The sequence below is a fragment of the Salmo salar genome, chromosome 02 (genome assembly GCF_965601325.2).
Source record: "Salmo salar chromosome 02, fSalSal1, whole genome shotgun sequence".
Taxonomy (NCBI): domain Eukaryota; kingdom Metazoa; phylum Chordata; class Actinopteri; order Salmoniformes; family Salmonidae; genus Salmo; species Salmo salar.
Genome location: NC_138292.1, coordinates 27,364,961 through 27,389,246, shown reverse-complemented (window position 1 = coordinate 27,389,246; position 24,286 = coordinate 27,364,961). Strand labels below are relative to the sequence as shown.

At 44.2% G+C, this 24,286-nt stretch overlaps 2 protein-coding genes across 2 annotated transcripts in view; one reads left to right on the top strand and one right to left on the bottom strand.

Moving 5' to 3' along the window:
• The first annotated feature begins 856 nt into the window (after positions 1-856).
• LOC106578597 (uroplakin-1a-like) lies at positions 857-3,234 on the top strand. The gene is made up of 7 exons (XM_014157594.3): positions 857-904; positions 1,179-1,379; positions 1,555-1,629; positions 1,763-1,870; positions 2,439-2,615; positions 2,910-2,993; positions 3,190-3,234. The coding sequence occupies exons 1-7, from the start codon at positions 857-859 to the stop codon at positions 3,232-3,234; spliced, it is 738 nt and encodes a 245-aa protein (XP_014013069.1).
• A 2,938-nt stretch (positions 3,235-6,172) lies between these two features.
• Positions 6,173-24,286, bottom strand: part of arhgap33 (Rho GTPase activating protein 33) — a 45,496-nt gene continuing 27,382 nt past the window's right edge. The window contains exons 11-23 of the mRNA XM_082961460.1: positions 23,660-23,809; positions 23,208-23,310; positions 22,909-23,053; positions 22,721-22,803; positions 22,323-22,430; positions 21,994-22,142; positions 18,081-18,237; positions 17,813-17,952; positions 17,537-17,611; positions 16,460-17,214; positions 16,154-16,340; positions 15,650-15,996; positions 6,173-15,238 (exon numbers count right to left, since the gene is read on the bottom strand). Coding sequence (XP_082817586.1) covers positions 12,809-15,238; positions 15,650-15,996; positions 16,154-16,340; positions 16,460-17,214; positions 17,537-17,611; positions 17,813-17,952; positions 18,081-18,237; positions 21,994-22,142; positions 22,323-22,430; positions 22,721-22,803; positions 22,909-23,053; positions 23,208-23,310; positions 23,660-23,809 — 4,829 coding nt within the window. The 3' untranslated portion in view covers positions 6,173-12,808. The remainder of the gene's footprint in view (positions 15,239-15,649; positions 15,997-16,153; positions 16,341-16,459; positions 17,215-17,536; positions 17,612-17,812; positions 17,953-18,080; positions 18,238-21,993; positions 22,143-22,322; positions 22,431-22,720; positions 22,804-22,908; positions 23,054-23,207; positions 23,311-23,659; positions 23,810-24,286) is intronic.

Below are 24,286 nucleotides of genomic sequence, written 5' to 3'. Positions count from 1 at the left end.
CAACTGGAATAGTGTATTATTGGGCTATGTCAAATAGGCCTGTTGACAATAAATTCAATGTTGGAAACCCCCCAATTAGTCAATATACAGTACACACATACAAAACAATGAAGATGCATGTAAACATACTGTACAAAGATTTGTATAAATTCTATTTTTTAGGAACTTGGGATCAAGACATGTGCAGAAATGCCCCATGACGTCATGGAAGTAGACTACATTTAACAGCAAGCTGTGACAGGTGCTGAGCACAGCAGGTGCAACAGAAGGACAGGCGTTTGGTCAACAGAAGAAGATGCTCAGGGCCTGACATCACTGCAGGGGAGGTAATGTTTGTTGTGTGTAAAAATAGATGATGTGATGATTGCTCTAACTCTAACAGTCTTTAAACCTGCTAATTTAAGAGACTGCTGTAACATAAAAAGATCAAGAATGGTTAAATACCGGTTGCTATAGGTGTAACATTCTACAGCCTAGGGGTAGACTGAGGATTGATGGCTTCATGCAGAACTGCTCACTTTCTGTCTGGGCCAGATGTAGTCTAGGTTTATCATGAATCCATTTCTGTTGTCATATGTTGTAGTCAATATCTCAGTGTTTCCATTCAAAAGGACCACAATGCAATCTCTTGCTGAGCCAGACTGGTTGGACCACTTCTGTTGCTGCTAGTATGAATAAGATCAAGCCCCTTCCTGGACACGTTCCCATATCATCAATACATTACATCCAGCCAGACCCTACATTCTCTTGGATCTGTTAGGAACACTTGTACTTGGGTCTGTTATTTCTTCACTGTCTTCTTCTTCTCTGCTCAGGAGCAGTGGGTTTAGAAGAAGCTGACAGAAGGACTGCTACCATGGCTAATGGAAAGGGATTTCTCATCCTGGGGAATATATTTGGAGCTGTAAGAGTTGCACTTGATTTTATTCCTATAGTAGCTGTATTTTGAAAGCATTTGTTTAATCATATGTAATTATATGGTAGACAAATGGTGTGTAGATCTATGGTGTTGTCCTTAACATTAAAATCCAGAAGTGTACTACAGAACATTAGATTTCTGGTCCTTTTCAGCACTATACTGTACGGGTTATTGACACTTTCAATTGTAATGTAGGATCCTGTTATGTTTACAATTTGTTATAACAACTTTTAATATACATGTTATTACCTTATTATAGGCAGCAGGTCTTGCCCTTTGCGCTCTGGCCATCTGGGTTGCAGTAGAGCAATACAAACTCTACCCTATAGCTGGTGTGTCGGGGAAAGATGACATCTTTGCCGGGGCCTGGATCGCCATTTTCACAGGCTTTGCTTTCTTCTGCATATGTGTCTTTGGTATCTTGGCTGCTACGAAGAAGAGCCGTGCCTTAATGCTAACAGTAAGACTTTGATACTAAATTCATCCCAATCTATTTGGTCACCGAAGTTCTTCATTTGTTCATCTGAACACTGATTCAAAATATATAATTCAAGTGGAATATATGGTATGTCTATATCTCTTTCCCTGTTGTTCTTTTCAAGTAAAGGAAAATATTTATTTTGGGATTTTGACAGTATCTGATCCTGATGTTGATCATCTACATATTTGAGTGTGCCTCGTGTATCACTGCAGTCACCCACAGAGACTATGTGAGTACATGGGAAATGGGCAACTTGGGGTACCTTCAGATCTTCACATTGTTTGAACAGCACAATTCTAGAAACATCACTTTGAAACGTATTCTCCTGTTTTGTCTCATCCTCTCCTATGTGCTGTTTGTAGCTGGTTGGGAACAGTAATCTGGTGAAGAAGCAGATGCTGAAGTATTATGCAGCCGAAGGTGACTCTGGCAGTCGGATCACACTGACATGGAACAAAGTGATGAATGAGGTGACTGGTCACCAAATCAAAGGAATCTGTCATAGGATAATCTGACTAATCAGAGCCACACCACACATTCCAAACAGATGACTAGCACAAAGACCGACTCAACCTAGGTTATTGTGTGGAGTATCTGTTAGGGAAAGGTATCACATTCCACTAACACACACACACGCAGTCACACACTCACATGCACACACCCTTGGGAGTAGCAGATGAATTGTCAGCTCTGACATGACACAGCATGTCCCTCTCTCTCCATCATCAATGCCAGAGTCCCGATGTGTCTCTGCTGGTTGGACAGCCCCATAGTGTGGCAAAGACAAGGGATGGGATCAGTTTGCTTTACAGGGACAGAAACGACCTCTGCAGGCTATGTTGATGTAGCTAGGATAAAGAATGTAGAGCTGCACGTTCTACAAATACTTATACAGTAGCTCACTCCGTTTGAGTGAAGTGAGTTCAGTCAGTCAGTGGACAAACTGATGTTGTGACTAACTAAACTATTCCTGTTTGATTGAAGAATATTCCTCACCCATGTATTGTTTCTACAACATCCTCTCCTCCCCTATTTCAGGTGGAGTGTTGTGGAACGGATGGCCCAGTGGACTGGATACAGTACAACTCCACCTTCAGGGAGAAGTTTGGTACAGACTACCCCTGGCCCATCCACTGCTGCAAGAGGAAGAACAACTACCAGGTGGTGAATGTGAAGGCCTGCAAGAACGGCCAGAACACCACCATGTTCACTAAGGTGAGAAAATACATTCCCATTGCCTAACCCCAAAGACATTCTCTGGTTCTCTGATTCTCACTTGAAGGCTCAAGATTTAAGTAGCTCATAACCACAGATCTAGGATCTGATTATACAGTACCTGCCATGAATTATAACTGTACTGTAATAACAGTATGGAAAATATCTGACCCTGTACAGTATCAGTGGTTAGGGGTCATTTTTACCTCCCACTTGAAGTAAGCACATTGTTGCTTGTCCTTGAACCACCTTGGCACAGGCTATCCTGTTTATACCCTCTATCTTTCTATCCAGGGCTGCTTCAACCACATTGAGTCTGTGTTCAGTCTATATACATGGGCTATCAGCTGGTATGGTTTCGCTGTGCTAATGTTTATGGTGAGTTTTCAGTTGGTTTACTTAGGTTGGTAAATAGTTAAGTATTCAGTTGCAACAGTTTCATTACCCAAAAACGATTTATCGGACACTTTTGTATACTACACAACATACAGTAGAGACTTTATAAGATAAAGTCTAACAACACTTGCACTTTCTTGCTGTAAGTCTAACATTCCCTTGTCTTTATTTGATTCAGTTCTGTCTGTTGATCCTGGCCATGGGGCACTACCTGATGCTATGAGAAGTCTGGAGGTGATGTCTCGAACCATGTTTTATACTTTCTGCTGAAGCCACACCAACCCTCACTTCAGCAACTACCTCATTTCTTAAATAACAAATGACTGTGGGAATGATAAAAGTTTTCTGATATATAGAGAATGAACACTGTGTAGGGATGTTCCATCTTTTTAGGTAAATGGTCTCAAATGTGTATATTTTATGTTTATTTTTTTAATGGTTTATTGCACTGTAAATGCTAGATGAACAAATGGTGATTGGCCTGAGAATTGCAATGTCCTAACTGCTTTGGTAATGGGATAGATAGATAGATATAGTTCTTGTCATTAATTGTACAGTACCAGTCAAAAGTTGGGACACACCTACTCATTCCAGGGTGTTTATTTGTACCATTTTCTACATTGTAAAATAACAATGAAGACATCAAAACAATGAAATAACACATATGGAATCATGTATAAAAAAAACAACACTTTTTTGGTTACTACATGACTCCATATGTGTTATTTCATAGTTTTGATGTCTTCACTGTTATTCTACAATGTAGAAAATAGTACAAAATAAACAAAAACCCTTGAATGAGTACGTGTGTCCAAACTTTTGACTGGTACTGTAAGAGAAAATATATTAAAAACTTTCAAGAACATGATTTACATGGCTATTGTACATTTCAGATTTGTATACCCTGTTCTATTTCTTGATGAGTTGTGTTATATTATTAACAGAGATCAAAGCGATTCTTGAAAGTCAGGGCAATCCTTGTCTGGGAAGGGAAACGTAATTTCTATTGTTGTTTTTATTTGTTCATTATTTAACCTTTAAAGATTTAATTTAGGTGTAAATATGTTTTTTTTTTAATTTTCTAAATATTTTCAATATTATTCATTTCCATGTTGGAAATGGCCCTGTCCAGAGCAAACTCCCCCAAAAAGTGTCAAAGAAAAAACAAACAGGCAAAAATTTATTAATTAGGTTTTAGAGTCATAAAACAACTGAGGAAAAACTAAATTGCTGTTAAGTATACCACTTGAAGGTTGAAGAAAAATGTGCAAATTGTCAACTCCGTAAAACATCAACTCCATCAGATTTGACTAATGTCAACTATTCCAGAGTGCTGAAAGATCTGATAGAACAGTTATGTTTTTATTGGGGAATTTCTAATGAATTATTTTCCATTATTTAGAGAATGTTTGTATTGAACTTAAAAATATGTCTTTTTTAAGTATCTGTACTCCATTAGAGGCATTTCAACTCTGTCACTGATGGGTAACCCCCTTAAAAAATCTGTTTTTGTCAATATTTGGGAATAAATATTAATATGCTTAAACTGTTGAAGTATTTGCTGTGATATACCTAAGTGATAATTTTAATAACTGTTGTTTTATGTTCTGAATCTATATAGTGCAATAAATATAAAAAAGTTGGGAGATTTGTATTACATATTTGAATAATCTCATGTTAGAATGAAACAAGCAAGGCCTTTAAACAGTTGTTGGACAATACACGTAAAAATAACATGCCTTTTATGGTGTCTGACTGAGTTGACATGAATCCAGTTTATTGCATTTTCTAAAAATTTTACAAAAATGGTTGATCCTCTACAATATTTAAACAAATATATTATTTGTGAAAAAGAAGTTGAGATTGTTCCGTCTTTCAAGAATTTCTGAGCTACAGTGCCTTGCAGAAGTATTCAGACTCCTTGGATTTCTTCACTTTTTATTGTGCTATAAAATGGGATTAAAATGTATTTGTCATTTTTTGTCAACAATCTACACAACATATTCTGTAATGTCAAAGTGGAAGAAAAAGTATACATATTTTTTAAGATGAACAAAATGTAAATAACAGCTCCCTGATTAAATACATGTTAGAAACACCTTTGGCATCAATTACAGCTGTAAGTCTTATTGGGTAAGTCTCTAAGAGCTTTGTACAAAACCTTGATTGTACAATACTTACACATTACTCTTTTAAAAATTATTCTAGCTCTGTCAAGTTGGTTGTTTATCATTGCTAAACAGCCCTTTTCAAGTCTTGCCCTAGACTTTCAAGCTGATTAAGTCAAAACTGTAACTAGGCCACTCAGAAACATTCAATGTCATCTTGGTAAGCAACTCCAGTGTATATATGGCTTTGTATTTTAGGTTATTGTCCTGCTGAAAGGTGAATTTGTCTCCCAGTGTCTGTTGGAAAGCAGACTGAATAAGGTTTTCCTCTATGATTTTGCCTGTGCTTAGCTATATTCTGTTTCTAAAAATAAAAAAAATCCCTTGCCAATGACAAGCATACCCATAACATGATGAACCCACCACCATACTTGAACATATGAAGAAGAGTGGTACTTAGGATTTTCCCAAAACATAACTCTTTGTATTCAGGAGATCCTTATCGCAAACAGGATGCATTTTTTGGAATATTTGTATTCTGTATAGGCTTCCTTCTTTTCACTCTTTAATTTAGATTAGTATTGTGGAGTAACTACAATGTTGTTGATCCCTCCTCAGTTTTCTCCAGTCACAGCCATTAAAAACTCTAACTGTTTTAAAGTCACCATTGGCCTCATGGTGAAATCCCTGAGCAGTTTCCTTCCTCTTCGGCAACTGAGTTAGGAAGGACACCTCTATCTTTGTAGTGACTGAGTGTATTGATACATCATCCAAAGTGTAATTAAGAACTTTGTCTTTTTACCCATCTACCAAATCAGTGCCCTCCTTTGCGAGGCATTGGAAAACCTCCCTGGTCTTCGTGGTTGACTCTGTTTTAAATTCACTGCTTGACTGAGGGACCTTACAGATAATTGTATGTGTGGGGTACATGTTAAACACTATTATAGCACACAGAGTCCAAGCAATTTCTGTGACTTGTTTAGCAAATTTTTACACCTGAACGTATTTAGGCTTGCCATAACAAAGGGGGTGAATACTTATTGACTCAAGACATTTCAGCTTTTCATTTTTTATTCATTTGTAAACATTTCTAAAAACATAATTCATCTTTGACATTATGGGGTATTGTGTTTAGGCCAGTGACACAAAATCTCAATTTAATCCATTTTGATTTCACATCAAAATGTGGAAAAAGTCAAGGGGTGTGAATATTTTCTGAAGTCAGAGGAAGGGTAAATCATTCAAAAATCATGTCAAACCCTATTATTTCACACAGAATGAGTCCATATAACTTATGTGATTTGTTAAACCAAATTGTACTCCTGAAATCATTTAGGATTTCCTAAACAAAGATTCTGAATACTTACGCAACAACTACATTTTAGTTATGAATTTTGTATTCATCTTTAAAAGAATATAGAATTTTTCTTCCACTTTAACAGAGCATTTTGTGTAGATTTTTACAATAAAGACAACTAAATCCATTTTAAATCACACTTTATAACACAGAAATCCAAGGGGTCTGAATACTTTGCTAGGCACTGCATAACTGATGTACTCAAACGATCCTAAATGGTCTAACCCTTCCTTTTGAAATTGTACTTATATTTTTACAGTATATGACATAAAAGGATGACAAAATATAAACATTTTGCAATATCAGGTCTTCTTTTCTGGTTTTACCAGTATTTGCATGGACATGGCTTTACCTGCACACCTATAGAATACATCACACCCAAACCTAATTTGATAAACCCTTTATCAAAAGTAGGAGTGCCTTTTGGTCAGGATGTACAACGAACTTTAGGCGACATCACAGGTATATGCAAGAGACAAACAACTACACAAACACACCCTGTATATTGAAGATAGCCCCACTGTTCACATTTCATATGAAGAAATATCAGGACAAGGGACCAAAGACAACAAAATGCGTCTCCTGGTATAAAGAATAACTGTTTGAAGGACATCTATGCAGCTGAAGGATAATGTTACCTTGGTTTTCCGCTATTCTACTCTCTGGGTTACAGCTAGAATGCAGAACCAGTTTAGCTTCAGTCAAACGAAGGTAGAAGGTGAAATCTCAAGGCTGCATAATGGTAAAGTAAATATATGGATGAAGAATACATTTAATTTAAAATCGCTGATGAAACTGCAACTTTAAATGTTTTAATCTTCAGAAATGTCCATTGTATGTTTATACAATTCTTATTTTAGTATTCTATTCAATGACAAAATCTGCAGTTCAGGAAAAAAACAAAGGACAAATTGTTCCATCTTTGAGTAACCATCAGGTTTTTAATTCACACCTTGGAAAATATTACAAAATAAGATGAACTGCCTTTTGCCAAGTGCTATAAGGCTGAAAGGGATAGTATTGGACTGAAAATTCAGGTTCCACCCAAACACACACATAGGTAGTATAGCCATTTTAAGCCTTTCCAACTTATATGGACTTTAATGTACTTGGTCACTGCATAGATATAAAGAGAAGAGGGAGGGAGGGATGCATGCTTGCTCACACAACAGGACCATACTCACACACGCCCACACACACACACACACACACACACCGCACACACACACACACACACACACACACACACACACACACACACAAACAATTATCCTTCAAAAAGCCCAAGTCCAGAGTCATTAGGGAGTTCAATGAAAAATGTGCAATTTTCTTTCATCTAATGTAAGGAGTTTAGGGACACTAAGAGTACCAGGTCCTGTATGCTGCCTTGTACCGTCATAGTAAAGAGCTATAGTGCACGTGGCAAGATACCATTCACAATGTTACCAGCCCGGACCTAGAGAGAAAGTTACCACCTTAACATGCTTTATGGAACCAAATGATTGTTCATCAAAAAGGCACGTTGAACAAAAACCAAAGTACATCTCAGAAGTGGCACCATATTTCACATTCTCACCTCCGTTACAAAACAACTCTTCCTTCCCTCTCACTTCACTACAGTGGTATCACAGCATTACAACACAGTTGAGGAAACACCCCTGAAAGACGTATAGTTCCCAATGTTCAATGGACAGCACTGCTAAGCTAGCCTAATACAACCTTGTCCTTTGTTTAGCTCTCCTACAATACAACTACACTGGGACATTTGTCTATCTGTGATGGAAAAGTATCCACAAAAGACATTAGCAGGACATATCAACGACTGGGAAAGGATTTAACCAGTTTTGTAACCGACACAGTCATAGGGACAGAAGTGAAGTGATATACATGTGCACGCGCACACACACCCACCCAGTTCAATATAGTGGAAGTCTGTGCAAAAACCATTACAGTACAGGTAATGATCTACCAAGATGAAGTGTCTCCCCCTGCTGTCCAATACCAGTATTGCAGTCCCAATGCCAGAATGGGGGAGAGACATGAAATAAGACATGGTGGTTTGTTAATGGAATGATATTAACACATACAGTATGTGGTTTCTGCCTCTACTGAATCATCACATCTTTAGTAATGTGTTGTATGTGTCAGGGATATGTTGCATAGGGGCAGGCAGTGAGTACAACTCCCAAAATGGAGGTAAGGATATCTGGGGTGCTTCTGTTGTATTCAACCAACACGGATACAGAAAAACAACCGAGGACCAGTGTGTGGTGTTGTATTATCAGCGCAGTACATTGCTTTGGATAAAAGCATCAGTTAGACTTTTTAACATGTACAAAAACATCCTTCAAGGATAATAAGTACATTAGATGAGACGCACAGTACAAACTTTCTGCAGTCAGACAGGCAGACAGAAAGCCACACAGCATTCAGAATGAAAGCGCAAACTAGTGTAGTACCACAAATCCTAAAACGACAAAGTACTGTCTGTAAAAACAGATTCCCTAAAACAGAAGGCAATGTTTTGTTTCAGTTTTTCATTTGCTGAATGATGTGCTTTTTAGCTCACCATGAGAGACAGTCGTCATTGGTTACATGGACACATTTAGACATGGCTACATACATTCACACACACCTCACATTCTGTCCAGGGATAAAAATTAAAACAATCAAATTCTACTTGGGTCGTTCCACGAAATAAGCGCCTTTTGCGTCCTTTTGATATTTTAAGTACAAAATTGTGCACCAATACGGAATTTTAAAAGCGTTATATTTAATGAAGTGCCCTTTAATATAGATCACATGGAGAATTCGATAAATATATTTTTTTAATATGAATAAAGACTTGCTAAAGTGCCAAAATTCTGCATTTGATATGTCTCTGTGACTTCAAGAAGATTAACATTTCTCCATCATTGTAAAGCCCTAGTAATTTTGTTGTTTTGACAGTCATTTCTGATTATTATTCATTTAAAATGTGATTAGTCATTCATATAAGCGCAACCCGGTTATGTGAACTGAACTCGTTTTAATATGGTGAAACTTTTGAAATAATATTCCTTTTTAAATAATAATAAAAAACATTGGACATCTACTAGCCAAATAATTGAGTAAGAGCAGTTGAGCTGGTTCTTCTGAAAACATTTCTGGTGTTTTGTGGTGGAAAACTGAGCAGGCCGAGCATAACCCTGTTAACCACAGAAACTCAGGCTAGATAATTGGATTATTTTGTGAAGCGTGCATTCAATTGCCCCTCCCTGTTGCACACAACAAGCGTACATTTCCTCTGCCACTAGGGGATTTATGGCTGATTTAAGATGAACTTGTCAACCTTGTTACTTTATTTGGCACTTAGTCTTTTTTTTTTTATTTAACCTTGAGATGGGAAAGTTGAACATGTGCTCTTTATGACTGTCTAAAGTAGGTGAAATCAACAAACATACCCATCTCAAAAGGCACCGAATTGGTGGAACGACACTTATTATTTCAAACAAATTATATATTACATGCATTCCTCGAAACTAAAACTAAAATAAATACAACATGTCAAATCAAGCTTCTGAAAACCACTAAACCAACTCAGCAGCTTTTGAGGTTATTTCCCTGTGCAGTCCTATTTCAGTACTACAACACTGTAAAAAACAAAGGCAAACCTAACCCACAGCCAGTCTAACAGCCACTGTGCAGAAGACCTAATACTCTGTTAAAAAGTACAGCAGCCAGGGTTTTTTTCTGCATAGAAAAGTCTTGGGCGGGCTGCCTAAGTGCTTTTCCAGGCCACTTATGTAAAAACGAAAAAGGACTATATATTATGATATATACAGTACCAGTCAAAAGTTTGGACACACCTACTCATTCAAGGTTTTTATTTTTATTATTTTCTACATTGTAGAATAATAGTGAAGACATCAAAACTATGAAATAACACATATGGAATCAAGTAGTAACCAAAAATGTGTTAATCAAATCAAAATAATTTTAGATTCTTCAAAGTAGTCACCCTTTGCCTTGATGACAGCTTTGCACACTCTTGGCATTCTATCAACCAGCTTCATGAGGTAGTCACCTGGAATGTATTTCAATGAACAGGTGTGCCTTGTTAAAAAGTTAATTTGTGGAATTTCTTTCCTTCTTAATGCATTTGAGCCAATCAGTTGTGTTGTGACAAGGTAGGGGTGGTATACAGAAGATAGCCCTATTTGGTAAAAGACCAAGTCCATGTTATGGCAAGAACAGCTCAAATAAGCAAAGAGAAACAGTCCATCATTAGTTTAAGACATGAAGGTCAGTCAATCCGGAAAATGTCAAGAACTTTCAAAGTTTCTTCAAGTGCAGTCGCAAAAACCATCAAGCGCTATGATGAAACTGGCTCTCATGAGGACCACCACAGGAAAGGAAGACCCCGAGTTACCTCTGCTGTAGAGGATAAGTTCATTAGAGTTAACTGCACCTCAGACTGCAGCCCAAATAAATGCTTCAGAGTTCAAGTAACAGACAACATCAACTGTTCAGAGGAGACTGCGTGAATCCGGCCTTCATGGTCGAATTGCTGCAAATAAACCACTACTAAAGGACACCAATAAGAAGAAGAGACTTGTTTGGGCCAAGAAACAAGCAATGGACACACTGTATATAGTTTTTTCTATTGTGTTATTGACTGTACGTTTGTTTATTCCATGTGTAACTCTGTGTTGTCGTTTGCTTTGCTTTATCTTGGCCAGGTCGCCGTTGTAAATGAGAACTTGTTCTCAACTGGCCTACCTGGATAAATAAAGGTAGGAAAAAAATAAAAAATAAAATAGACATTAGACCAGTGGAAATCTGTCCTTCGGTCTGATGAGTCCAAATTTGAGATTGTCTTTGTGAGACACAGAACAGGTGAACGGATGATTTCCGCATGTGTGGCTCGCACAGTGATGGTGTGTTGCTGGTGACACTAAGTGCTTTATTTAGAATTCAAGGCACACTTAACCAGCATGGCTACCACAGCATTCTGCAGCGATACGCCATCTCATCAGGTTTGCGCTTAGTGGGACTATTCTTTGTTTTTCAACAGGACAATGACCCAACACACCTCCAGGCTGTTTAAGGGCAATTTGACCAAGAAGGAGAGTGATGCATCAGATGACCTGGCCTCCACAATCACCCGACCTCAACCCAACTGAGATTGTTTAGGATGAGTTGGACCGCAGAGTGAAGGAAAAGCAGCCAACAAGTGCTCAGCATATGTTGGAACTCCTTCAAGACTGTTGGAAAAGCATTCCATGTGAAGCAGGTTGAGAGAATACCAAAGCTGTCACCAAGGCAAGGGGTGGCTACTTTGAAATAACACATGGAATAATGTAGGAACCAATTTTTTTTTACAGATTTTAGGTTCTTCAAAGTTTCGATGTCTTCACTATTATTACACAATGTAGAACATAAGAAAAACCCTTGAATGAGTAGCTGTCAAAACTTTTGACTGGTACTGTATGTATATGTATATATTCTATATAATAAATAATTTTCGGGATGGAAAACATTTTCAATGTGTAAACTTAAATTACTAAAAAGAGATGTAAAGTATGTAGAAAAGATAATGAACCTATATATTTTTTAAATAAGATCATCTTTGAGAACTAACCATCACCTAAATAAAAGCTAAATAATCAGGGAGAATCTAAAATTCCAAAAATGATGCATTCAGGAGTTTTTGTCATAGCATGGGGCCACCAGATTTTTTGGAATTGCAGAAAATGTGCTTTAAAACTGTCAAATTGTATCTCCGTCACATGGCAAAATGTGTAGAATTGCAAAAATGTGCTTGAAAACCGCTACATTTTGTCACTGCGGCCAACAGAAGGGCCTCTAAAATTGTCGCTCGGCCACCGCACCATTGGCCACGCCCACCATGTAAGCCCCATTTTGATCCAGAAAAGACCCTGGCAGCTATTCGCCATTCTTTCTCAACGCTCACAACAACAGTCTGCTCTGGAATGTTTTCAAATCTAAGCCACTTTTCGGTTCATCTCTTTGATCTCTTCATCGCCTTCCATCATTGTTCCCTTCTTTCTCATTGGTCCAGTGGTTGCAGGTGTGAAGTGGTGATAGGCCCCAGGGAATGTTCAAACAGGAAACTGGACAGTATGTCTAGCTACCCCAGAATGCCTTGCCCTTGGTCCCATTTCTAGACATGACCTGTTGTCTCACGTTTCCAGGAAGGCTTTCTATCGTCCTGTTCCCTTTCTCTGTGGACCATGAGAGTTTTACATGGTCTCTTCCTAGCTCCTTCTCTCTCTTTCACTTTCAGTCTGATAGGGTACAGTGTGTAAAAGTCTACTTTTTGCTCCTCCTCAGCAGTAGCTGCGCGTCTGACCCTCAGTATGGATGGTCCAGTTGGGTGATGGTGCAGGTAAGCTGCCCTGCCGTGCCAGCCCTCTCTGGTTCCTCAGACCCTGCGGCCGCAGCACCGGCTCGTGGACCACATCTCTGCGGGGGGGAGTGTTGGGGTATTGGCCCAGCATCGGGCCAGGCTGGAAGGGGTACTGGCTGTACTGGAGGCCTCCTGGCTGGCCGGGGTAGGGCCTGGGGGCTCCCAGCGTCAGGTTGGAGAAGGTTGCAGACGGGGTGTCTGAGGGCTCCAAGAGGGGCTGGCTGGGGTAGCCGGAGGAGCAGGGGTCCTGGGGGCTCTGGATGGGGTAGGGGGGCTCCTGGTAGTGCTGCCGAGGGGGGTAGGGGTTAGCGCCAGAGCTCTGGTGCTCTCCCTGGGTAAAGTTTTGGGTCCGGTAGTATTTGAGCACCTGATCGCCTGAGGGCATGACGTCAAAGGCCTGCCTGTACTGGCCCCCGGGCGAGGACCTCCGGAGCGGGTCTTGGCGTTGGAAGCCCCCTGCCCCGGCCCTCTGAGGAGCCCTGATCCGTGAGGGGCCCGGGGTGTAGACATTATAGGCAGGCGGGGACTGGTTGTGCTGCTGGCTGGGGTAGGGGTTGGCAGGGTGCTCCATGGCAGGGGAGGAGCTGGTGGAGGCAGAGGAGGAGGTGACTGTGGAGGGACCCTCAGCCCTTTCCTCCTCAGCCAGCTTCTCTATCAGCAGGGAGGCGATCTCCTTCCCCGACAGGCCCTGGATGGGCTCCGTACTGCACCTGGAGCTCTGGGGGTCTGAGCGGCTGCGGTAGTGGATCCCTGTCGATGTAGACGCTGGGAGGAAGTCGCTCTCCTGGATGCTCCCTGGGCTCGTTGCGGCCGAGTCGTTGTGGGCGGATGGGCTGTCTGGAGTGGAGGGGGTGAGGCTGACGCTGGTGGAGCCTGCCTGGTCAGGGACCAGGCGGGGGGAGGACTGTCTCTGGTCCTCTGGGGGAGGGGGGTCGTTTGGAGTGGCAAGAGGTTCAGAATCCTGTGGAGAGTCTCCATCCAGGTCTGTGCTGGTCCAGCTCTTCGTGTTTTGGGCCCCAGTAGAGGGGCTGGGGAAAGGGAAGTTGACGTAGATGGGCTCAGACAGGTCCTTGGAGGTCGGTCTGTGGGCCTGGGGAGGGGAAGGCTGGGATGGCTGGAGAGACTTGCCCTGGGGAGGCTGGCTCAGACTCAGAGGAGCATCCTCTGGCTTACGATAGCACACCTTCCCGTTTTCAAAATAGGGGTGTAGCTGGGAGGCGGTGAGGTCTGTGGAGGCTGACCTATTGGAGCGGTGGAGGTTGCGTTGGTGCTGGTGGAGCGCCAGGGGAACCATGGAGGAGGAGGGGAGGGGGTGCATCTCACTACGGGCCAGCCGGACTGAGGAGGAGGTCTGGCGCTGGGGCCGGGGGTGGTGGTGAGAGGGGTGATGGTGGTGGGTGGAGCCGTCCTGGGAGTGGTGGTGAGAGTGGGAGTGTCCGTGGGAGAATGAATGGGACTGGGAGTGGGCGGCTGCCCAAGCCCGCGTGACCTCTTTGGACCAGAGCTGGGGCCCACTCTCCCTGGGTCCACCCTGGTTGTGGTGGAGAGGCTGGGGTTGGTGTTGGTGATGTCCCCGAGAGATGGGCCTTTTGTTGGCCTCTAGGTGGGGGGCCGGGCGGAAGTTACCCTCCAGGTCCAGCCTCATGTTCTGGTAGCTGTGGCGGGCGTAGCTGGGGGGGCCCTGCGAGTTCTCAGGCCCGGCGATCTCATAGTAGAAGTTTTCCATCCTTCCCTGGTCCTCTGAGGTGGAGGAGAGGGGCACGGGCCGGATCTGGGCCTGCTGAGGAGGCTGCTGACCCGGGGATGGTTGGCTGGCTGCGTGGTAGCGGGCGAGGTGGTCTGGAGCTCCACTCAGACGCTCTGAGAAGGCCCTGGCCAGAGGAGGGTTCCCCTGCTGACCAAAGATCCGCCTGATGCGCCCTGAGTCCAGGGAGCGACGCATCTCAGTCTGGGCCAGTGGTGCTCTGTGGGGACGCTCCAGATCCAGGGGCTTAGGAGGTACTTTGGGGCGGGTGGGCTGGAAGGCACGGACCTGAGTCAGAGGGGACTCTGACTTGGAGTGCAGGAGCTGGGCCGAGGACGGCTTGGACTGGGTGGAGGTGGATTTCTGTTGGAGGTGAGGGGCAGAGAACTGGCGTGAGTAGGCTGGGGGCTTCCTCTGAGACTGGGACTCAGTGGGGCTAGGTCTCTCCCCAGACTGGCCTGGGTTGGGAGGCTGTGACTGGGGCAGCTGCTTCTGGTTCTTGTAGATGGGGCTGGGGGTCTGGTCGTCTCCAGAGGCGCTCCCACCAGACAGCTCCGAGTTGGACGCCACAGAGTCAGACGTCTCAGAGGACAGGGTCCCCATATCCTGCAATAAAAAAAAGTTGAACTTTTGTACCGCCATACAGTAAGTTACAGTACTGGTTAGTCATGCGGACATACTTTACTGTTCTCTAAGCCTGATTAACCAGCTGGGAAAACAGAACATGGGCGTTGTCATAGTCTCCTCATAATGAGAGTTAAAAAAAGGAATCTAATTTTGCCCAGGCAACTGTAAACATGGTGCTTGTTGTGGTTAGGAAATGAAGGCTCTGCTGAAAATGACCTGACAGCACTGTTGTTGCTCTTCATATGGAGCCTAAAACTAGAACATCTCCAGCACAGTCAAAACAACATATCCACCACTTAGAATTTACCACAGTACAAACGGACACAGTTTACACAAAGTTACACCCATACAGTGCCACTTACAGACACGTGCACACTCCCACATACACACCTGTCCTGGAGTCCTCTCTCCCTGGCCGTGTCCTGTATCTGCTGCAGTCTCTGTCGTGTTTCCCTCTCCCTCGGTCATCCACACAGACAGGGGGCGCACTGTGGAGTAGAGCTGATTGGGGTCAGAGGACAGCAGCTCTCCTGCATCGGCAGACAGAGACCTCTGGTAGCGGGTGTCGGCTGCGTCCTGGGACCGGGACTGAGGGGGGCGGTAGGGGGGCGAGGCGCCCTGTCTCAGGGCCTTGTTGGCACTCTCAGCCAGGGCCAGGGCCATGAGGCGTGCTGGGTTTTTAGGAGGGGGAGGGGGAGGCTGAGAGAGCAGGGGGGGACCGGTGGGTTCTGTTATACCTGTAGAGGGGAGAGGAGGGTTAAATTACATGACTAGGGTCTGCAGTAAAACCACAAATCATCATTAAAAACAAACTCATTTCTGATGATGATTATAAATCAATCAACTAATACATTCAATCAAACTTCTTGGCCGAGTCCACTCCTGTCTACTCACCCTGTCCTCTGATCTTGGCCTCGGGGCCCAGTTTGCTGCGGATCTCCTGCTGGCAGCTCTCCGTCAGCTGGAAGTCACATGACCTCAGCAGCATGGAGATCATCTGAGGAGGCTGCGACTGGGAGGGGCCGCTGCTCGGGATGCCAGGCTGTAATTCGCCAGCTCGCCCGCCAATCATGTCCAACACCTACGAGGGAGAAAGTCAAGTTTGGTGAAGCAAATTTATCATACAGACTATATAGGCAAGTAAACTCCAATCCTGAGATACAGAAATACAGGGACAGCAGTGACAGAGGGAGGAATTACCTTGGCAGGGACGCTGATGGAGACAGGGTCAGAGATGTCCAGTGTAGGGGACTTGGGGGATTTTTGTGAGAAGGCATTCACCATCTTCCGGGTGAAAGATCTTCTCTCTGGTGGGGGCTGAGCAGAGGGGGCAGAGGTCACAGGTGTAGTGGGCTGGCCCTGGCCTTGACTGTGTGAGGTACTCAGGTTGGCACCCTCCCCTGATTGGCCGGCAGATGGGCTGGTATTGGCCGGTCTGTGTTGACAGAACACCTGAAGGGGCGGGGCTGTGGCGGCGATGATCAGACTTCTCCTGACGGCCGCATCCGATTGGTTGAGCACCGAGTCGGGGTCCTCTGTGATTGAGCGCTGGCTGCTGGAGTGAGAGTGTCCTTGGTGGCTGAGGCAGCGGTAGGGAGGGGGCGTGGCAGTGGGCGGGGACTCTCTGCCGCCCGCGGTGACTACGCTGCTGCCCAAGCCGATTGGTCCGTCCTCCAGGAAGGTCGGACTGAAGTCAATGACGTCCTCGGCCATCCAGGAAGCAGCCGGGTCCTGGTTGGAGAAGTCAGGCAGCATGTAGATGCCTTCCTCGTCTTCATCCTCCTCATTGTCTCCATCGTCCCTGGGCCGGCGGTCCTCAGGCAGCAGGCTGTCATACGAGCGGCTGGAAGGCAGGCGGGACGGGGGGCGCTGGGGCAGGTGCTGGGGGTCCATGGAGGCAGCCAAAGACAGACCATCACTGCTGGAGCGGGGCCGCCGCAGACGGTTCAACTGTCCTGAGAGAGCGAGAAGGAGAGGTAGGGAAAAAAAGAAGGAATAGTCAGGGTTTAAAATAAGCGTCTCTGTAGTGCTCAGTGACTAACACACAGCTCCACCAGCTCCCAAAGGACCCATTCTACTCCGAATGTCCCAAAATCACTCAAACTATCATCACTGCTTCCAGACATATTCCTTCTCTTGCACAGCCTCCCCTGAAAGAGACATCTCATACTCTATACTTAAAGGATGAGAAGAGAGAGGCTCTGCTATCGATCAGTCTGCAAGGACTTAACCTGCTGAGATGAGTAGCAGTACTAGCGTCAGTGAGTTATGGCCTACCTGCTCCACTGTGCTGGGACGATAAGGATTCCTCACTCTTAGCTGAACGCATGGTCACACTGTCCACATGGCAGCCTGCAGGGGGAAAAGAAAGAAAGAAAGAGAGAGAGAGAGAGAAAGAGAGAGAGAGAGAGATCTGTCATACAAAGAGAGGATCAAAAGGGGCGATAAACTGTGGAGTTGGTATTTATTTTCCTTTCCACCTCCATCCATCCAGGTAAATTGACTGAACATACCCCTGGTGTATGCGTGGTCCAAATCAGACATGATATCTACCTGCGTGTGAGGTGGCGGGCTGGAACAGGGAGCTGATCCTCATTGGTTTACGTTGCCCCGCCCCCAGGGGCTTCCCGATCGCAAAGAACGTCTTCCAGCTCCCTCCAGCTGCCTTCCGTACCTTCAGCCCTCTCTTCCTCCTGTAGGAGGAGGAGAGAGAGCAAGACAGAGAAGGAGAGAGATTTAGGTGGGTGAGACTGCTAAATCAACTGCATGCGATAGTGAAACTACAGAAACTTGCATTAAATAAGCCTGGCCTCCCACTCACCTGTCGACAGGGTGGTCCAGCACGGTGTGGAACTGGCCCTGAAACTGGACTGGCGCCCCCTGGAGGAGCAGAGGAGCCTGTGTCCTGGCCTGGGCCTCTTCTAGGGAGAGGAGCCTGGTGGACACAAAGGACTTGGGCCTGGTCAGAGAGTGCCGCCCTGCAGGCAGAGAGAGGACCTACAGTTAGTAATAGATAGAAGGCGGGAGAGTGAGGAGGCGTCGGTGACGGTGGCCAAAAGCTTTGTTCCAAATGAGATCCTATTCCCTGTATAGTAGTGCATTACCTTTGGCCAAAGCCCCTAAGTGGCATAAAAATAAAAAGTGCACTATACGGGAAATAGTGTGTCATTTCAGATTTACCCAACGAGAGCGAATAAGACACAGACATGCTTGCAAATCAGAAATCACATGGAGTAAACAACACAAAGGGAGGGAAGGCTGAGGTATGCAGAGGAAGTTGGACCTTTTCATTTGAAACTCCCAGTTAAAGAGCAACCAAAGTAAAAACAGGACACCCGCCAGGGGAGAGCACAGCATGGGTCATCAGACAGGACTGACATCTAAACAAATATGTATTATAATGCAATTAACAGAGTACTGTAACAGTGTCTTATAGGGCAATTCCATGCCAGCAAAGCCCAAAAATATTTTTCTCACATTAAATTTACTGCAATACAATTTTTCACATTAAAATTATTCAACATTAAAGTATTAATATTAATATTTCAAAACTACCCTTTTTGATTTAGCATATTTTTTTGACATATTGTTTAGAACAACAAGTCAAACACTCCGTGCTCTGCTACTTTTGAAGACGTGACCATTTTATACATAAAAATTGACAGGTCATTAAGCAATCACATTCAGCAAATCACCAGCAGAGGGAGTTCCATTTGAATTCATTTTCCCATTCACTGGTGGGGCTCACATAATTTATCCTAACTTCAAAAGTAGCAGAACGTTGGAAAGTGTATGTACTTGTATAGTATATAGTTTAAAACAATGTCAAAAAAATTTTATGTACAAAATCTAAATGGTATGAGATATTCTCTAATATATTTTATGTTGAATAAATAATATGTTAATATAATATGTTGAATTAAAAAAAATCATAAACTAGACATAATCCATTTTGTAAGTCGCTCTGGATAAGAGCGTCTGCTAAATGACTTAAATGTAAATGTAAATGTTTTAGAGCACACCATCATGTACAGTTCACAGATCATAGGGTCTTTTTCTTTCTCACAAATGGTTTGTGATACAAATGTAAAAATCATATCAAACAGTCATCCTCCCAATTAAGTTTCTGTGAGAATAGCTAGAACAATCAGACACCCAAAATATTTGTTTGACTTTCCTGGCCTGGATCTGAGTCTGAGACACAAAGCAAGCATCTGACTGAGCCCTGGCTGGGACGCTGACAGAAACGCTTCAGCTGGAGAAGCACACAGATACTGCTGATCTGTAGACAATACTGAGGTTAAACGTTTTAGCTATAGGGCCTATTGATTATTTAGCTAGCTGACAAGACAAAACAGATCATGGAAGCTGGGAATAATCAATTCAACATTGTTGTTTTACCTGGTGGTTCTGGCTCAATGTAATCCTCTTAAAAGAAACATCCACAGCATTTGTGACACATTGATCCAAACAACGTCTATTCTTTAATATTTTGAGCATTACAGCGCAAAACAACCTAAAAGTTACTTTAATAACTATTTAAAATGACAAAAACAAATATTGGAGTAGACACAAAATGTAACGGACCACATTTACTTCAGGATGGAAGTTTATTGCCTATTCAACTGTTAATACAACCAAAACATCATGTGAGAGTTTACAGTTGACCAGGGACTCAAACCATGGAGACACTGGGCTTATACAAACATATGTCAGCATGTGCGCACAAAACTTGGCTATATTAAATGCTTGTTTTTTTTTGTTTTTTTTACCCCTTTTTCTCCCCAATTTCGTGGTATCCAATTGGTAGTTACAGTCTTGTCTCATCACTGCAACTCCCGTACGGACTCGGGAGAGGCGAAGGTTGAGAGCCGTGCGTCCTCCGAAACACAACCCAACCAAGTCATACTGCTTCTTGACACAATTCCCATTTAACCCGGAAGCCAGCCGCACCAATGTGTCAGAGGAAACACCGTACACTTGGCGACCGTGTCAGCATGCATTGCGCCCGGCCCACCACAGGAGTCGCTAGAGAACGATGGGACAAGGACATCCCTGCCGGCCAAACCCTTCCCTAACCCGGACGACACTTGTGTGCCGCCCCATGGGTCTCCCGGTCGCGGCCGGCTGCGACAGAACCTGGACTCGAACCCAGAATCTCTAGCGGCACAGCTAGCACTGTGATGCAGTGCCTTAGACCACTGCACCACTCGGGAGGCTATACTTACTATCTACTGGAAAACAACAGACAAAAGCCCAATAGGATGAGACACATTCATCATGAACTCGTTCTTGTGCACATTGTACAGAGATCTCAGGACAAATGGGTCACACAGAAGCCAAAAGTAGACCAAGCCTAAACTAAACCAATCAACGCTATAGAGCGCTTGTAAGCATCCTGCATTGAGAGAGAAGGCCCGGACGGTCAGAACATGGAGTAGTGTCGCCTCTCTATGGTGACTTCCAAAAGAGGGTGCCTGGGGGCCTTAGGGACCTCCTCACCCCTGACCTCCTGCAGACTCACCAGCCTGGTTCTCTGGTGCTGCCGAGAGACCTTACACTCCAGCTTGCCTGTTGCTACGGAGACACAGCTTTCGCTCACTATCTGCTGCTGCTTCCATCCCACTGGGGACACACTGGTTGAATCAACGTTGTTTCCACATCATTTCAATGAAATTACATTGAACCAATGTGGAATAGACGTTGAATTGAAGTCTGTGCCCAGTGGGATGGCTACAGCATCAGTGTGGCTGAGGGCTCACTTTAAGGCAAGTTTTCAGTTTTATTCCATATTTAATACGGATGTTTATCAAGAGTAAAGAACAAAATGTTGCCAAATATTGTACTACTTTTTGGAGCAAATGGATGCAGTGGAAAAATCTTTCCATGCTTAAATCACTTATATTACTGCCATTTTAGACTATTCATACACGTGTTCTACTGTGCTGCGAGGCAAGACAAAGAGTGCAATGAAATAATAGTGTCAGAGTCATTCAAGTAGAGTTGCTTTCATAGACTTACAGCATTTGCGGGGTAAAAAGCGGAGGACAGCAGGCGGTGGTGACAGTTGTAATGGCGGTAGAAGTGTCATTCGTTATAAACAGGGCTTTAACCAAAGCTCTCTGTTTAACCAGACAACTAAAAGCATTAAGTAGAGGATAGAGGAAGCCTGGCTGGCTGAGTCGTAAAGCTAGTTACTGCAGGTACTAAAGAGAGGCTTTGAGGCTCTGAGGTAAATGCTCTGTGTGTGGCATTGATAACACAAAACCACAGAGCTGATACAGAGGGAGAGAGGACAGAGGGAGCACTCTGAAGGAGAGAGGACATTTTCAGTCGAATCCTAACTTGAAATCAACACGTCACTGCCGATTGCCGATTGATTCAAATCATGCATCGATTTCAAATGGGAAATGTGTGTTTTTCCACACAGATGGAACTCAAGTTAGGAGGATTGTGTCCAGTGAGCGTTAGAGAAGCCAGCGTTGGGGTTATGGTGATGTGAGCGTTAGAGAAGCCAGCGTTGGGGTTATGGTGATGTGAGCGTTAGAGAAGCCAGCGTTGGGGTTATGGTGATGTGAGCGTTAGAGAAGCCAGCGTTGGGGTTATGGTGATGTGAGCGTTAGAGAAGCCAGCGTTGGGGTTATGGTGATGTGAGCGTTAGAGAAGCCAGCGTTGGGGTTATGGTGATGTGAGCGTTAGAGAAGCCAGCGTTGGGGTTATGGTAATGTGCGTACCTGTGCCTCTGAAGCGTCCTACAGAGGTGAAGGAGTCACTGAAGAGCACGTCCACGTGACCGAGGAGAAACTCCACCACCACAGACTGGATCCGCACCTCCTTAAACGGGTCAGCACCACTCAGACCCACTGCCTCGATCGCCATAGATCTGCCACAGAGACAACACACAGCCACACCAGGGTCAACTCCAGGAAGGTGTTGCAGACAGAAATGTCATGAATAGAGCTGACATGTTTCCTCACTGTACATGTCAGAGGCACACCTGTTCTAAACAACATATTTCTATGTGAACAATCCACACATGCAGGTACAGCAGGTAGACACAGACCTGAGCAGGTTGGGGGCCCAGACGATGGCCAGGTTCTTGATGTGCATGTTGGTCTCTCCGCTGCAGGTGGCCAGACCAGCCAGGTGTCTAATGAGGTACTCCAGGGTCCTGACAGTGAGAGAAAGACAACATCAGTCGACAATCTGGGATCTGTCTCCATGGCTATGTATACCTGTAGTCTTTCTCTCCATGGCTGTGTTGTGTGTATACCTGTAGTCTTTCTCTCCATGGCTGTGTTGTGTGTATACCTGTAGTCTCTGTCTCCATGGCTGTGTTGTGTGTATACCTGTAGTCTCTGTCTCCATGGCTGTGTTGTGTGTATACCTGTAGTCTCTGTCTCCATGGCTGTGTTGTGTGTAAACCTGTAGTCTCTGTCTCCATGGCTGTGTTGTGTATACCTGTAGTGCGGTGGTGGAAGCTGCTGGATGACATCATGTACTTTCACCATGCGCTCATCGTCCGTCATCTCTCCCATACAGTCCTACGGAGGAAGACCAGGGAAAAAACACATGGCAAGTTTAGCCTTTGACAATGGACAGCACTTTCAGTTGGAGGGAGTTGTGTTGGGTTATGGCCATGTACTCACAGCAAACTTGTCGTAGAGCTGGTAGGTGAGCAGGGGGTTGGGCAGCTCTCTGAAGTAGAGCTTACACAGGGACCCCACACAGTGGATGTCCTGCATGTACATATCCTTGGTCAGGTCTGGAACGTTCTCACTGTCAAACTCATGTCTGGTGGAGAGAGTGCCAAATAGGGTTGAATGCCAAGGAAGTATAGCATATTTGCCTATGTGCATTTCATGCATGCAGTCAATGATCTACGTAGTCCTTTTAGGTCTGTACAGGTTCAGGGCCTGACATGCAGGGTTAGCATGAGGAGTGGTACCGGAGTTTCTGAATGTTGGAGGAGACTCCAGAGTGCCTGTAGATGCCGTCCACCACACCATGCTTCTCTATGAACTCTGAGCAGCTCTTCAGAACCTGTGGAACTGGAGAAGCACACAAAAGATCCAGGTCACACGTTACAGTAGTACACCAAACCATACCAGGCTCTCAAGGACGCACAGAGATGACTCTGAGACTCTAGAATTAGAACTGTAGAACTCTAACTAGGGCAATGGGCCCCTTTCATCAACTCCGTAGCACTAATGTGATCCTAAAATGGCATGATTGATTTTAATATTGTTCCGAGTTCACTTGACACACCAAAACCGCTCACTCTCTGCAGCCAGCAACTCACTCTTACGTTACTATGAAAAAAATCACAAGCCCAAAGATACTGACAACTACTTTACATCCCCGAAAGGTTACGTGAGGATAAGTGTGTGTTTTATGTACCGTCCAGTCCTGAGTTGAGGAGGTGCTCTCCCAGGTCGCAGCCGAACACCCTCTCCTTAAGAATGCCTCTCTGTTTGAGCTTCTGCTTGGTGGGCCGGGACTTCATAAAGGTGCGCAGGAATCCCATCAGCTTGCCGTGCTTCTTAGAAACTGTCAGAGGGGGGCGACAGAGAGCTGCTGAGTATTGACACTACAGTGGGAAAGAGAGACTATTGTGGTGGGTGAGGGGCATGTCTTTGTGTGTGTATGTACATGTGCCTGCAAACATGTGTGAGTGTGTGTATCCACATGTGAATGTTTAACATAAATGTCATCATCATCAAATATAAAACAGGTGAAAAGACAGAAAATAGGAGAGTTTAGTGGGAGCTAGAGCATGGAAACTAGTAGGAGGCTGCGTCGTGTTCTGGACCAATGAGTCACAACCACCAACATCATTAGAACAATAAGCAGCAGATTACTTGGACGCATCGTGAAGATGAGGACGATTAGGAGGATAACAAACCGGTATCGTCTTCCTCTAAAACAACAACTTGCTTCTCATTTATACAACAAGCTCCATTGTGTTCCTATGATTTATGGGTCTCTAAAATACATGTACACTAATTCTACTCTAAAAACATCCTG

What these genes read in the sequence shown, in the direction of transcription:
- LOC106578597 (XM_014157594.3), top strand. Translation starts at nt 857, where the DNA reads ATGGCTAATGGAAAGGGATTTCTCATCCTGGGGAATATATTTGGAGCT. An exon ending in TGGGGAATATATTTGGAGCT is followed by an intron (nt 905 to 1,178) that starts GTAAGAGTTGCA and finishes ACCTTATTATAG; the next exon opens with GCAGCAGGTCTTGCCCTTTG. An exon ending in ACACCACCATGTTCACTAAG is followed by an intron (nt 2,616 to 2,909) that starts GTGAGAAAATAC and finishes CTTTCTATCCAG; the next exon opens with GGCTGCTTCAACCACATTGA.